Source organism: Anarrhichthys ocellatus, unplaced genomic scaffold (assembly GCF_004355925.1).
Source record: "Anarrhichthys ocellatus isolate YVR2014 unplaced genomic scaffold, GSC_Weel_1.0 scaffold32, whole genome shotgun sequence".
In the NCBI taxonomy this organism is placed as follows: Eukaryota; Metazoa; Chordata; class Actinopteri; order Perciformes; family Anarhichadidae; genus Anarrhichthys; species Anarrhichthys ocellatus.
In genome coordinates, this window is record NW_022280062.1 from 62,650 (window position 1) to 78,586 (window position 15,937).

The 15,937-nt window shown below is 41.3% G+C and overlaps 2 protein-coding genes across 3 annotated transcripts; both read left to right on the top strand.

Annotated features, from left to right (window-relative positions):
• The first annotated feature begins 124 nt into the window (after positions 1-124).
• On the top strand, positions 125-7,108 carry LOC116393161 (E3 ubiquitin-protein ligase znrf2). Its single transcript, XM_031865247.1, has 5 exons — positions 125-971; positions 2,276-2,371; positions 2,496-2,601; positions 4,150-4,251; positions 4,587-7,108. The coding sequence occupies exons 1-4, from the start codon at positions 437-439 to the stop codon at positions 4,205-4,207; spliced, it is 795 nt and encodes a 264-aa protein (XP_031721107.1). The 5' UTR covers positions 125-436; the 3' UTR covers positions 4,208-4,251; positions 4,587-7,108.
• Positions 7,109-7,195: 87 nt separating this feature from the next.
• LOC116393160 (protein lifeguard 1-like) lies at positions 7,196-15,525 on the top strand. Of its 2 annotated transcripts, none has more exons than XR_004213373.1 (6): positions 7,196-9,625; positions 9,978-10,178; positions 10,818-10,946; positions 11,076-11,219; positions 11,823-12,760; positions 15,489-15,525. XR_004213373.1 is itself a non-coding variant. In XM_031865246.1 (6 exons), exons 2-6 carry the CDS (start codon positions 9,356-9,358, stop codon positions 11,955-11,957), a joined length of 879 nt encoding a protein of 292 aa, XP_031721106.1. In that variant the 5' UTR covers positions 7,196-8,436; positions 9,345-9,355; the 3' UTR covers positions 11,958-15,045. The 2 variants fall into 2 exon arrangements, 1 of the variants encoding a protein (XP_031721106.1); XM_031865246.1 differs by lacking the exon at positions 15,489-15,525 and having other exon boundaries at positions 7,196-8,436; positions 9,345-9,625; positions 11,823-15,045.
• The last annotated feature ends 412 nt before the right edge of the window (positions 15,526-15,937 follow it).

Below are 15,937 nucleotides of genomic sequence, written 5' to 3' on the forward strand. Positions count from 1 at the left end.
CACAACAATTTCAACACAAACATGTAAATATATATATATATTTTTTAATGTTTGGATTACAAACTGCTCGGGTGACATGGTGACGCTACCGTAACTGTGTGTGTGCGGCTCAAAAGGAGGAAGCGAAAACGCTCTATTTCCGCTGCAGCAGCGACCAACGGGCACGTCAAAAAAAAAGAGAAAGAAAGGAAAATGAGGATCGTAAGGACACACTGAGACGAGAGACGGACCGTCGAATGACATATATCGTGTTCGCTGAGCTCGGTTACCAGACAGTTGTCGTTATTTAAAAGTTCCCAGACGAATATTTGACAGTTTAAGGGTCGTTTCGAGGTTAACTCGACCCCCCTCCTCCTCTCTTGTTCTGTGGTGGTTCGCTTTGAGGAAGCAGCTCGCCTAGCCCAGCTGAATTAGCACAGTTAGCTGGTTTAGAGAGATGGGGACGAGAGCAAGTCGTCTGCAGGAAGAGCCGGTGCCCTCCGCTTTCGGAAAAGATGGCACAAAGCGGGACTCGTTCCGGCGACCCCGCTGCACCAGGCCCACCAGTCTCATGGTCGACTTCTCGGGCAGCTTCGAGGACACGGAGGCCAACCGGAGCCGATCGGAGGAAGGCAGCGACTCGGACCTGGGGCAGCATGCGGCGAGCGCCGACGGCAGCCCCGCGGACCTTCACAGCATCCCCTCCAGCATCGGCCAAGCGTCACCTGTGGATGATGACAACAACAGCAGCGAGGGGAAACCCGAGGAAGACGGGACTCTAAGCCCGGAGCCTGCCGCGGTAGCGGATCATCCGTCCGGAGAGGAGACAGGAGGCCGCACGCCCCACCGCACTTTTTCCGAGCGGCTGCCCGGGAATCGGCACTCTTCCGCCCGCAGCGTGGGCGCAAGATCCGCCCGGGTCCGAGGCACACACCAGCGGCCGGTGTCAGAGGCTTGGATCGGCCTTTACCGTGTCAACAACCGCCATGGCAGTAAGTCAACACATGTACACGGTGCAGTAGTATTTTACATACGTGCAATTTGTATTTATTGTGCTGCATAAATAACATGTTTCCATCAGTAGTTGATGTTTTGTATTTTACCCTGATTTTGGATTTCAAGACAGCTCACATGCATGGATTACACTGAATTCTTGGATGGTGTCAGAGTTTGGCAATATCAGCTTACATCACTTTAAATTACTCAATATGTAACGAAATGTGGGTTGTTTGCTTCCAGAAGACAACTGATATTTAACTACGACATGAGGTGTATTGTGTTCAGAGAAAGATAGTAGTAATATGAATATGATGGTTAAGTAAGAGGTAACTTGGAGTATTCATTGTCAACTTTACGTAGAGACAAAATGAGAGGACGTTAAACACATCACTCCAGAACAGACTTTGAATGTGACTGTTTAAATATTACACAAACGCAGCAAAACTATGACATTTCCATCAAAAATATCTCCCACAGTGCAGCCCTCACTCGTCCCAGTCTGAAATTAAAATGGATTTACATTCCTGAACAGATAATCTATTTTCCCGTGCTTGCATACTGACGAGAACCATCAGAGACCCTATTGTTTGAAGCAGAGCTGTGGCGTAAAACTGGAAGTGGTGACATACAAGCACTTTGACATCACAGGGCCTGTTCACAGTGACCATCGGTGGCAAAATCCTGCAGCGTGCAAGTTGAAAACATTAAGTAACCCACCGCCTTGTTGTTTTTAAGTGCATTAAAACGGGAACTTGGGTTTTGCAGGAGGAAGTGAAAAGGCACACTTGGTCTGCAGTAGACAATGGGCGACACAGAGAAGGTGGCGAACGTGTCATTATGAGCCAAAACACAACCGTGTGGTGGGTTTCCCAGGCCAGCCCTCTAGCAAGAGTAGGGAAATGGGTCACAACTTCACATGCCCGCTCACTGTTGGCAGCAGCTCATAGATGGAGGAGGGGAATGTAGGGCAGCAAGGCTCAGTGTCTGCCCCATCCACTCACGGCTCTAGTGGCGGCCATTCCTCCAGCCCCTGTCTCTGCAGAGCGTAGTGCATACAGTCAAATAAAGTTTACAAACTATTTTGGGTCACTTACGCACACGGTCACGTCATTCGCACTATCTCCGGGATAACAACAACTGATTGTGTTTCAGCCTGCTCTCCTTCGCTTTGCCAAGTCAGCCTGTGTAATCCAGAAGTCCAAACATAGCGCTTTGTGCGCTATGTGATGGGCACATCATCTAACATTTATGTGTCGCTGCGACACAGCGTGTTAATCTCGGTGCTTTTGTCTCTCAGATATCCGCTGTCCTTTCTGCTCGAAGCCCTTCCCGGGGGGTCGGATCGAGGATCACCTGTTGAGCTGCCTCACATCTCCTCCACTACCGTACAATAGTAAGTGTCCTATCACAGAAATGGCCCGGTGCCTGTGTGTGTGTGTGTGTGTGCGTGTTTTGTTTTGTTTTTTTTAAAGGCTGGAAAAAAACTTGTGTGTGTGTGTGTGTGTGTGTGTGTACAGCGGATGTGCTCAGTAAAGACAGCGGAGAGTGCTCCATCTGTCTGGAGGATCTGGTACAGGGAGAGACCATCGCCAGGCTGGCTTGCCTCTGCGTCTACCATAAGAGGTAAAAAATAGATCAGTTGGTGTATTTGCATTCAGATAAAATGCAGACGTGTACTAATGTAAAGAGGAGAGTGTTGCATGCAAATTAGTAAAGGTGCAACCAATCGTGTCATGGTTTTGACTCGCAGATCGGTTCAGCAGAAAAAAAAACAACAAATGTGTGGATCTATATCTATCTATCTATCTATCTATCTGATTGTTAGAGACCCATTGTCCTTTCATACAATACGTCATCAACCGAAGCTGAGTTAAGAATCATTATTATTGAACATGAGATAAAGATAAGCAATTAGTGTGCGTCTGTCCTCTTAACTGTTACATTATGTGAATATTTGAGCAATGGAGCTTTCACAACTGACGATGACTGCATCATTATTACATTTTAATGAGACGCTCTCTCAGATTTACGCTAAGAGTTCTGTAAGCGCTTTGAAACTCCTCGTTAAAAGAAGTGACCATGAAGTTGTTTAAGAGCCACCAGTGTTGCATGTTTCAGCTCGTTTACTGCTGCAGTGATTTGCCTTTTCAAAGCATGTAATGTTCAACACTTTTGGTTTTTTCCCAACTTTCGAGGAGTCATTGGTTTCCCCATAATTTCAGCACAGAAGGAGATCCGTCTTGTTGAGGCTTGAACATTTCCAAAGATTAGGTGTTCCGTCGTAGGGAAGGTCCCGCCTGCTATTTTGTTTCCCAATGTTGTGTTAAAGCACTCAAATGCTGAACCGTGATGGATAACTAGCAGAGAGAAGAAACCAAACATTGATCTCAGATAAAACGCACGCGTGACCATCTTTTTGTTTTGGTCATAGATTATATAAACTGTTTTGTGCCACAGTTTGTAGGTGTGGCTGTTTGGCTGTGTAATCAAATTCTGGTCCAGCCAGTAGAGCAACTGAGATTTGGAAGAAGAAGAAAAAAAAATTTAATTTTAGAATGTTCACACCCTTTACACAAGGAAAGTTATTTCTAATGAAAATCATGTTATTGCAAGGAGCAACCCTACACTTATTTGACTACTTTCACGATAAATTTATTAATCATTTGGTCTATAAAATGGCAGAAAAGGTGGAAAAATGGCTTCAAAATCTCAGAAAGATTGAGGTAATATCTACAAATTGCTTGTTTTGTTCGACCAACAGTTTAAAACCCAAAGCTACTCCTTTTAATGATCACACAAGGGAGAGACAATGGAGAAAATTGTCACGATTTTAGAAGCTACAACTATAAATATTTGGAGTTTTTCCTTGAAAATGTATTTAAACGTTTAATGGGAAATCAAAATAGTTGAAGATTAAGTTATCTGTCCATTGACTCTTTTGTTCCAGCTTTATATTAGTGAGTTCACTACACTTCTTGCAGCTTCTCTCTGGTCTCGTTGCATTTAACTGACCAGAGAGTCCTTGAACTCATTCAGAGCTCCACACACCGTCAGTCAGAGGATTGAGCCTTGTGGGAGACGCCGTAGAGGCTCGGACACATTTAACATGAGCTAATCAATATGTAATGTTTTGCGTCCCCACCCAGTCTTTCCTGTTCTTTCTCCCTGTAGCTGCATTGATTCCTGGTCCAAGGTGAAACCCTGCTGCCCTGAACATCCCTTCGATTGACTCGTGGGTCACATGTATTCTGCACAGTGACCAACCCGACTCAGGTATGGAAGACCCATTTTAGTTTCATGTAACAAAAGAAGCTTCTTAAATGTAAAATGTCTGAACACAAGAACCTGAATAAGCACAAACATCCACACATTTTGTGCCAGTTTTCGTATATTATATGTTATGTTTTATGTGCTGCATAACAGTAGAACAGACATTCGTTTAACTATTTTGCATGCATTTTCCACATCATATGATGCATTTTACTGAAAAATATTACGAATGTGACATTGAGTTCAGCGTAGCCCTGTTGCAGACTCTAATTTAATACAATCATTACAGTATGCATGACTTTGTCTAATGTCCGCTCTGTCCTTTTCCGCCCTTACAGGAGACTACACTGAATCCCAATAAGGTCCCAATTAAAAATGTGTAACTGTGACAAATAAAAGCCTGCTGTCCCTCTCAGACACAAACCTATATTTTTGAGCGGGCAACACGCGATCCTAAGAAGCAGCTCCAGTTAGCGACGCCCGACGCTCCCCCGTTTGGATCAGTCCATTTTGAACCTGGTCTAGACCATTTCAAGCCAAACAACAATAAAATCTCTGGTGGAGACTCTTGTTAGAACACAAGTGGAGACGGTTTTCTATGTTTCGAAATCTGCGGAACATATAAAAATATATATATATATATATATATATATATATATATCTCTATCTCATTTTTTCATATAGCATTTTCATCCCAGAACGATGGAACTTGGAGATAAACTCAAAAAACAAAAAGTTAACTGTGACTCTGCATCCTCTCCTGTGTAGTGTAACGGGATTGGTCATTTTTAAAGTATTTTGCAGAAAGAGTATTGTTCCGTGTCATGCATTGGATGAATGTTTTCTTTCCTCGGCGAACCCCAAAATGAACCAACCTCGTACCGAAAGCATGAACTGTAACCACATTGCTTTATTTTGAACCAGCTGGAGGTTGAGGGCTTGTTTTTGGTGAATGGGGGCTGCCGTTGCTCAGTGTTTTATTTTTTCTATTACATGTAAACATTTCAGGGGAAGTTTGGGGGCTAATTATTTTTTTTTTGTTTTGAGTGGGTCAGTTTTTCTGGTAGGTGGTTAGTTGGCGCTGAGTTTAATGTGCTGCTACTTGCTGAGTGTTTAGGGCGGTTGTAGGTATTTTATAGGGTCATAGTAGCGATGGTGTTGGCACCAGTTTGAGCACTTTTGTCCTTCAAGGCTGATTTTGTTTTATTTTTTCACTGTGTGTGTGTGTGTGTGTGTGTGTGTGTGTGTGTGTGTGGAAATGACCAGGGACAGCTATTGTCCTAAGTGTGACTATGTGTGTGTTTACTGTAGATTGCCCTGACGTCTGCTTGGTCAAGCGGGTTACCCTTTTTTAATTTTGAATGCTAGTTTTTAAGTACAGTTACGCTGGCACACATCCTGCTACACGTGGCATTGGTACGCAACGGTCCCGATTGAATGGTACTTTGAATGCAGGTTTTTTTGGGGGAGTTTTTTTTTTTTTTTTTCCCACGTCTCCCCGTCTCCCTCATCCTCAAGCACTCTCTCGGGGTGCAGTAGAGATTTTTGGGCCAGATCCCCAGGGAGAGTTTTTGCCATCTGGTTTGATTAATGCCAGATTGAGGAGGGATAAAGGGACGGGCGGGTTGAGGGATATATTTTTGGGGCATGTTTACACCATGTGGCATCTGCCTCTCTCCCCGACACTGGAGGCAATGGACAGCTGATGTTTTAATTAGTACATAACCAGCCCCCACCGCTTTCCCCCTTTTTAAAGATGTTATATCATCACATAAAGATCATAGCTAAATGTGTTCAATGGCTTTCCCTTTGCCTTTTGTGTGTGTTGATTGCCTTTGCCTGGTGAAGGGGTTCTTGTCCGAGCAGGTATCTGTAGTGTTTTTAGGGCTGAAATGAGGCCCAGCAGTACAGTTGCTCAACAGACGCTCTCTGATGCCGCTTGTTCACAGAGGGGGAAAGGGCAAAAACATGAATTGATTGCTTTTGCCGTCTGTTCCGTGTGTTTTAAATCTATGCGCTCACAAGTGGTATGGATCAGTTTAGGGGTCAGTCCGGTGCACAGGTTTCCTACTGGCTAATTTGTTCACCCCAGCCTCTCTCTCTCTCTCTCTCTCTCTCTCTCTCTCTCTCTCTCTCTCTCTGGTGTTCTGCAGTCTGAGGTGCTACGGTGTCTCTGGCCACTAGAGGGCAGACCTGTGCATGTGTTTCTTTTGTATTTGAGAGTAAAAAAAATAATGCCAAAAGTCTGTCTGTGAATTTGGGGGCATTGTGTGAGAGAGTGCGGAGATGATTAGATGTTACATTTGTTGTGGTGATAAGTTATGATGTATACTTTGGCTGGGAGGGGTGTGTGTGTGTGTGTGTGTCTGGTGGTTGGGTTGTCGATAATGACGAGACGATCTAAAACCCCACATTACTCTCTTTTACTTTCTTACCCTCTAAGCTGTGTGGTGCAATACCTCAATCATTACCAATGCTAACTAAGCGCTCTGTGTGTAAACTAGCTCCTCTCCAACCACGGACGCTATTTTGTATAAATGTCCCTAAATCCTTGGTTTTGAATTGCAGGGCACTGATCCCCCGTCCGCCCTGTGCTTTTGAAGTCTATGTATTAGATGAGAATGTTTTTCAAAGAGTCACCACAGTGGTGTCTGCACCTCCCAAGATATGGACAATCTGCCTTTACTCTGGTATAAAAAAACAAATTGAATTTTATTTATTAAATTGTAAATATGTAATGCAATTCAAACAAATGGCTTGGTCTTTGTCTGTTCAATATACTGTTTCTAAAGCTCCAATCTTTTGTATGTCTCAGAAATTGTTTTTATATGTATTTTTTACAATAAATATGTGTGAGAGATGTTTTGTGAACGTCTGTTTTGTGTTTTTAAGTGTCAATGGAGGTTTTTTTTCTGGTTGTTCGTCCTGTTCAGTGAGGCCTAAAACAGGACAGACGAGTCCTGAAGAGATTTATTTTAATAAGAATTTAAAGTGGGAACCTCAAAGATGGAGATATGCACACAATTCTGAAAACTCCACGTCTCAATACTCGTTTTCTTCCTGAGGCCAGCGTATTATTTAAATTGTTTACAATGGGAATGCCGCGTATTTACGCTACGCTACAACGCCAACAGGGTGAGCAGGCGCTGCACTTTGGCGGGTTTTTTCTGTTCGCGGGAAGTTGAAACATTTTCAACTTTGGGTAAAAATGCTGCATTTGTCACAATCACTTTTAAACCAAGCCGTCCAATCACAGTGGAGGAGGGGCCGGACAAATATCCTACTACAAAGAGGTGATCAAATGTGTTTTATTTTAAGTATGTTGTGGTCTTATGTTAAGCTCTTCACAGTGTCCTCATGTCTGGAGCAGTGGACTAAACTTATTTCTCTTGTGGGATAATAAAATGTATCTGAATCTGGAGATGTTTCCTCGGCCACAAAACCTCTTCAGTCACATCCTCTCCCTCCGTACTTTGTCCAGAGCAAGTACTCGACCTTGTGCCGACATTTTTACTTACTTTCGAGTATATTCCGTATCTTAGCACGTCGCCTCCAAAGTGCTCCCAGCTGGGCGTGTTCAGTACAGTGTCTAGCTATAGGAGGAAAAACCCTTTTGGTGGACACAGCAAATGGACCAGGACTGCCACTTTAAATTAACTCCCAAATCTTTCTAAATAACTGTTTAAAAGAACAGCATTTAGTTTTATTTAGTAATTGACAAACTTGGAACATCTTAAGGTATTGGTTCTTTCCTCCCTCTATTAATAAAGATATCTTCTGCATATTAAACTGTACAAATACAGCAGTAGTTTGCAAATGTGAGCTTTAATTCTGTTACTACTGCAATGAGTGATACATTTCATTATCTTTCAAATTTCAAATCTGCTGATTATTTATTTTTTTATTGTTTTGTCTATCAAATGTCAGAAAACTGAAAAAGTCTCACACTATATGTTAATTGTACTCAAGTCTGGACAGTCATATTTTGTCCACACCCCACTTTTGATGGCCTCTGACCCACTGTGAAGCAACAGCAGAGGTTTTAATTCCTACAATGAGTCCTTCATGCTGTTAGGAAGTGAAACTACACCACAGGTTGCCATCACCAGGCGAGGTTTACTTTTTGCGTCATCTCCGCCTCACTCAGCACTGCGGGGTGTCAGACACAACTATAATTCAGCAGAAAAGGTAAGCAGAGCATTAAAGTTACTCTCTATTATGTTGTTTTAACTTGTTAAAAGCAATACCTTCTGTTTACGCTGCTGAACGTATTATTTGCTTGTAGTATTTACTGGTACTGTCAAACATTGGGTTAGATGATAACCCTTTAAAGGGTCTGTTTCCTCATCACAAAAAATATATTTTGCCGTTTACCCCAACTATTATTTATTCATGCATGTACTGATACTCATGCAGTCTCTTCTAAAAACCTGCCAAGAACCCCAAAACACTTAAAAGCTAGACTGTTGGTACATTTGCTTTGTGTGGTTTTGGGGGAACTGACTGTTTTAGCTGTCTGGATTAAAAAGGAAGCAGGTGCATCAATGGCTCTTTTTAATTTAAATGTTTGGAGCCAATTTATTTTCTATTAATTTGAGTGAATTCAGTTTTATATTGTCAGTTAAAAAAGTTATTTTACTTATGTAACATTCTGAATTGTAAAAGAGTATTTTAGGCCTTTCTGGCATTTCTATTTTTAGTAAAGTAAAGGATCTGAGTTCATCCACCGCCAACTAGGACATGAACATACCAGAGCATCGTTAATATTGTTAGAATCATCTGTGCTTTTCCTATTCGGACAAGTCTACATGTCAGCTGTGAAAAAAGGCCTATTGTCTCCTTACTATTACTTGCTGCTTTTGGAGATTGAACCTTGAATGAAATCTCGGGACTTTAGCGGGATATGATTGTTGGAAAACCCAAGACTACATGACCTTCCTAAACCTGAACAACATGACACAACACTTGTATTTCCCACCATGTTTACTGGGAGTAAGAGAAGTGACATCATATGTTTACTTCCTAATGTTTACATTCGTGGGCAACAAGATACAATGATTTTTTTATTTGACTGAACTTCTGTGTTTAACTTACAGTTTCCTCCAGAATGTCAGATAAAGAGACACAGGACGCTCCTGGTTATGATGAGTCCTCACCACCACCTTTATACTCCTACGAAGGACAGCAACCTCCACCCTACTCTGCAGCCCCGGCAATGTGCCCTCCATCTAAAATCGAGACAACCTGCATTTATCAGCCTACAACTGGGTACGAGTCTTTCCAGGACATCTGCCCAGAGGCCTCGTCGGACACGACTCCACTGATAGCCTCATCTTCTTTTGATGACAAGACAGTGAGAAGAGCGTTTGTCAGAAAGGTTTGTACGACTCGCTGTGGACACGTTTTCCTACACCACAATATTTCCCGACCTGTTTTCGGGATCCTTCTAAGGGGCGCAGCTTGCAAGAGACATTTCAGGAATCGCACAAGATGATTAACAGGAAAAGAACGCAGAGGAAATATATTTTTGTAACACAAAACTGGACACTGCAAAGCATGTTGGAGCACAAGAGGTTTTGGACAGCTAGGTCGGATGTTGTGCCTGCTGAATAATCCAACAATCTCTCTTAATAAAACTTCATCTGAAAATGTTTAAATACACCGTTAAGATCAGTTGTGCAGAATATTTAGTTTTTATAACTGCTTGTTCTTCATCGTTCCCTGTGCAGGTGTTCAGCATTCTGACTCTCCAGCTGCTGTTCACCTTCAGTGTGGTGTGTGTGTTCACCTTCTCCAGCGTGGTCAAAGAGGCGGTGCAGACCAACCTGGGGGCCTACCTCAGCTCCATCATCATCTTCATCGTGGTCGCCATGGCCCTCAGCTGCTGCAAGTCCTTCAGTCGACGTCACCCCTGGAACATCGTGGGATTGGTGGGTTACGAATACAAGAGCGTAAAACCCCAAATATCGAATTGGGAAAATGTATTTCACTCGATATAGACACAACAAAACATTTAAATAATAGACCAAAATGACTATATGTGGCTTAATAAAGTAGAAGTAAAAGTTATACAGCTAATAACTAAATAAGGGAGATTAGAAAATATATTCTAGTATGTTAAAGACATTGAAGTAGTAATGATAAAACATTTTGGCAAATCTTTTATTCACTCCTTGGTTTTTCTCAACTTTTATACTTCTCTTAACATTTAAATCGTCCCTGAGAAACTGGCACATTTTTTTTTGTTTCCAAATGAAAACCTCAGTTTCATCCAAAGCGGTTGAGATTTTGTTGGCATTTGAAATTAGGAAAGGCTCTTCCTCTATTGTGAACGTTAAATACACAATGCAGATCACGGCACAAACACTGCAAGGGTTAGGTGGGCGTGCGTTTCTGCACTTCACAAGTTTTTCATTAGGATCTAAAAAAAACTATGATTATTTAAAGATATAAACAATCTGGACCCGTTTCTGTTTGAAGCAGTTAAACGTGAAACTATCTATAAAGCAAAAAATAACTTTCTCTGAAGATATTGGAGGCGATTGATACATTGAATTTTGTGCCTGCAGGTTGTGGTCACCCTGAGCTTGTCATACATGGTGGGAACCATCGCCTCCTTCCACGACACCACCGCTGTCGTCATCACTATGGGAGCAACCGTGGCCATTTCTCTTGCAATCATTGCATTCTCTGCACAGGTCAAAATGCTTCCTGTATACAGACATAGACATCATGATCTGTGTTTATTTTGAGCAGAGCAAATCTGCAGATTTTTCAGTTGCCCCACTTAACCTTTTTCTTTCTTTTTTTATTTACCGTGTTTGCAGACTCGTTATGATTTCACTATTTGGTACGGTGTTCTGCTGATTCTGGTTGTGGACGTGATCATGTTTGGGTTCTTCTGCACCTTCTACTACTCCTACATCAGTGAAGTCGCCTATGGATGTCTGGGTGCTCTGCTGTATTCACTGGTACGGGAGAAAAGAACAACGTATATATATATGATAATAATACTAAACAACACTTCTCTTGCTAAACAGCAGAAGAAACAAAAATACACAGTTCTGTTGTCCTGGTCACCTCAGTAGGTTAAACTGTACTACCACTAATAAAGCCATTAATTTGCTATTACTGCCTTCAGATAGAAATCCAGCAGTTTTGCAGGTTCCTAATTGAACATGTCTGCAACTACAGCTATGAATACATCTTTTGAAAGAAAAAGGAAACTCTGTGTGGCGTCGAAACACACAATTCCACTTCATTTAAAGTACTTTTCTTTACATTTAACGTTGTGACGTGGTTTTATTTTAACACGTGCACAGCAGCAAAATAAGTTTCTTTATCATGATTAAAGGCACTGCACTCACACGCCGGGGCTCTCATTAGCTGCTTTAATTTAAAACATGAACAATGAGTGTGTAGGTGCTTTGAAGGCAACCAAGTCTAAGGCGTTTTATTATTTACATCTATGCTTTTCCTACTGTGACATGTCTTCTATTATAAAATATGTCATTCATTCCTATTATTTATCTGGTGGTACTCTCTCACTCTGTCCTAACTCTTCCTCCCCTCAGTTCCTGATGGTGGACTGTCAGCTGATGATGGGGATGATGAGCTACCGTCTGGATCCAGAGGAATACATCAACGCTGCTCTTAATATCTACCTGGACGTAGTCCTCATCTTCCTCTACCTGCTGGGGAGGAGATGAAACTAAAACACATTTACGTTTTTTTTACGGTGCATGTTCACCTGTACAGAATTTTGACCCGACTATTATCGAAACAAATGAAAGCATTCAATTTGTGTTCTATCGGCATTGATAAGACACATTCAATAGAATTTAGGTAATTATTCCGTAGAAATGCTCACGTTAAACCTGCATGAAAACCTCCAAATCATTACATTGTGTTGTTAAAAGTCAGATGCTGATAATCATAAAGATCCACGAGGCCATTTGTGTTTCCCGCAGCACCAAAGCAGAGACATGATTGAACACAATACAGCTCACGTTGGTTTTAGGTCGTTTGTGATATAAAGCAGCAGGAACAAAAAGTGTTGAGCACATTTTCTCGGAGCCCTGTCTTTACCATTCAGGTTCACTTTCACTTTGAGTTCATGAAACAAGTCAGATATGTGGGTCAATGATTACGAGGTCTGGAAATACTGCAATTACACTTTCTGCCTGTCAAAAGCTGGCACCATGTTCAGGTCTATTATTAACAAACGCAAATTAGATAATGTGTCTTAAGTTGTCCCGCTTTGATTTAGTACTGATCGAGACAAGTGACAACCCCTTATCCATATCTGACCGACTGGAACAATGGTAAACTTTGCAGTTTCCGTCAGGGATTTTTTTTTTTTTTCTTCACTTCATGGCATCAGGAAGTGAAACTCACCACGCCACAGGTTGCGAGAATAACCGAAACCAATCACATGCAAGGTTGTGTTTTGTGTTGTCTCCTCCTTACACAGTACGGCAAGGTGTCAGACAATTATAATCCATCAGAAAAGGTAAAAACAATCACTTTACTCTCTATTATATATTCTTGACTTGTTCTGTGTATAAAGTTAGCCCAAATATCCTTTTAACAAGACAACAAATATCAACAGTTAATAATCCTGCTGAGGGTGTGTTCACTCAGATCACAACTAATTTGCTTAGCCGGTTACTAACTGCAACAAATGATCATTTAAACTCATTTAATTGTATTAATTTGAGTTGATTAGTCAGAGGAAGAAGAAGAAATATGTCTGTTTTCACTGCGGAACTCAGCTCTGAACATGTAAATGTTAAATGCTCAAAAACAGTTACCAGTTCATCCAAATATGTTTTTGTAAAACGGGGTAGATCTACATAACAGCACTGATATCTCTGCCGCACAAAAATTTCCCCAACATAAAGTGTTAATGTGTCAGTCCAGTGTTTCAGTTTATTTGTTATTAATCAAGGTGTACACATGACACAAGCTTCTTCTTCTTTGGTTTTGGTTTTAAAAGGGCGGCTTGCATCCAAAATGTTGCATTTCAGCCAACCACTGGATTTAAACTAAAATCTCCACTTAATAAAATGAACTCCTTCCCATCTATTCCCCACTCTGCTGTAACATTTGTATTTCCCATGACCCTAAAAACTTCCCCAGACATTCCAACAAACAGAAATCCCTTGCTGCATCTCTAAAAAGGGATTTTTCTTTCTACTCCGGTAGTGGTTAATTAACATTGCCAAAAACAGATCCTTACAAACATTCGTCACGCTTCCTGACCGTCTTTGTTCTCCTTATAGCTTCTTGTCACACCTTGCCTTACCTACTTCCTCGTGCGCATATCTTTTCTTATATAACCCTGAATATTTCGATCCCCTCTACTCTCTTTGGACAGTGAGCCTCCCACGCCGCATGATTCACTTTGTAAAGAGGACACTCTCGCTCTTTATCACAGTCTCCTTCACAGTCAGTCTCCCCACATTTGCCACGAGTGGTAAAATCACTCCTACACACTAACAGACGAAACTTCCAACAGCTCTGACATCGTAGCGGTTTGGGAACATAATGCCTTTTTATTTGGTACGACACGTTGTCCAAGAACACTCCAAGAACTCCAAATCAAACTGATGCAAGACAGATTCAGTCCTAAACATTTCATCAATTACTTTGTCAAACCTCTTCATTCTAAATCTGTCCGTCACCGTCATTAAACTCTCCTTGCATCTACTCTGCATGAGACTCCAACAACTACACCTTTAATTTGAGCTTTCTTGCTCAGCTACAGACCCATCCCATCCGCCAAAATCAAGATTTAAAACATTTTCCTATCTCACTATTTGACATGAACTCTGCGATTATCAAGCCGGATCGTTTTGTATCAAACAGTTTAACTTCTGTCACTTCCTGTCAATCCATCTTGTAACAATGTGCTTTTCTTACAAAGCTCCACGTCCAGCACATTCTTTCAGAGCCCGAATCTTTACTCCAACCCTGTAGGTTTATTCTCAACATCCTCCTCCTTCCTCATATTTCTATGGCCCCTCCTCTATTCTGCTCCTGAAACAAACTTGTTTTATTGAATTTCCCGGGTTCCATTTTTCCCTTTGTTTCAGTAAACGTTTTGTTAATAAACGCCACTTGTTCTGCACTAACCTGCTCATCGACCTGGTTCTTCAACATCACACGTTTTCTGATTTAAAACCACCTCATCTGCCCTTCAGCACTACATACTGATTTAAAGCAAAGTAGTTTTACTTGAACACACCTGCATGAACAGGTAATTGTTTGATTAGTGTGGTTTGATATGTACTTCAATGCATCGCTAGAGCTATAAGTAAAGACAGAAGATGTGTTGATGTGTCACAGTAGGAGAACCAGAAGTGCTAGTAATTAATGATTGCTCCCATTTAAATTGAATACAGTCCTAGCTTACTGGGTTACATGAACGTACCAGAGCAATCGTTAATGTTATTAGAAGCACCTGTGCTTTTCCACCGATGACAAGTCAAAATGTCTTCTTTGGAATAAAGGCCTATTGTCTCGTTACTGTAACTTGCTGCAGTGTTTTCAACCTTTGTAAATTCAATCTGTGATCAAATCTAGAGATTTTTTGATCACATGAAGTTATTAAACTAGATAACATGACACAATACTTGTATTTCCTTCCACATTTGCTGAGTATAAAAGAAGTGGCACAACAGCGCTAGTTTTACTTCCTAAAGTTTACACCATTCTTGGCCTTCTCAATCAGAAGTAAGCAACCCTGTACATCAGGGGTGTCAAACTCATCTTCACTCCGGGCCACATCAGCATCACGGTTTCCCTCAAAGGGCCGGTTGTAACTGTAAGACTGTATAACTGTAACTACTCCTAACATATTGGTAAATAACTCTCTCTGCATTTGATTATTGTTTATTCAAGTGTAAAAATATTGTACATGCAGTTATATAAATGTAAAATGATATTTAAGCACATTTCTGTTATTATAACATAAATCATTTTAATGTAGGGTTAAGAAACCCACATTACTCTATCAAAGATCAAACTATTAAAGAAAATAACAAAGACAAATATCATCAAACACAAGTTATTACATTCACTTTGTTCAAAGCTATTTTTGTCACCTCTCTGCATCACTAATATCCCCGTCGTCGTCCCGTGCATGGCAGCTACATCCAAGAGCTCCTCACTGAGATCAGGTCTTATAAACACTGATAGATGCTCTGTGTCCGTGTTGTCTGTGCTTTCATCAACAGCTAATGAAGAAGACGAGTACCTGCTCGTCTCTTAGCTAGCTGTGTTGTTAGATTGCTGCTAGTTCCTGAACTCGGTCTGCGATGGTGTTTCTTCACAAACTGACATTTGTAAAAGTCTGTATCACACCTGCTCACATACCTTTAGCATGCACTGGGCTGTAGCTTTTGTAAATATATTCTGCTGTGATTGCACTCTGCCTTTTAATTCTTGGACAATTTTATGTTTTTCTTGGAGGCTAAATTTAGCTGTTTGGTGTCAAAATACCGACGTGAATAGTATTCCTTCATCACACAGAGGACAGACCCGTTTTTCTCCTTGAAGCACAAACATGTATTCGCTTTCCCATCTTTCATTACATTTTCTTCCCTCTGCATCAATTTTTCTCTTCGTGGACATTTTGGGATTATTTGTGATCTTTTTCAACTCAATCACTTGTTGGAAAACCTCT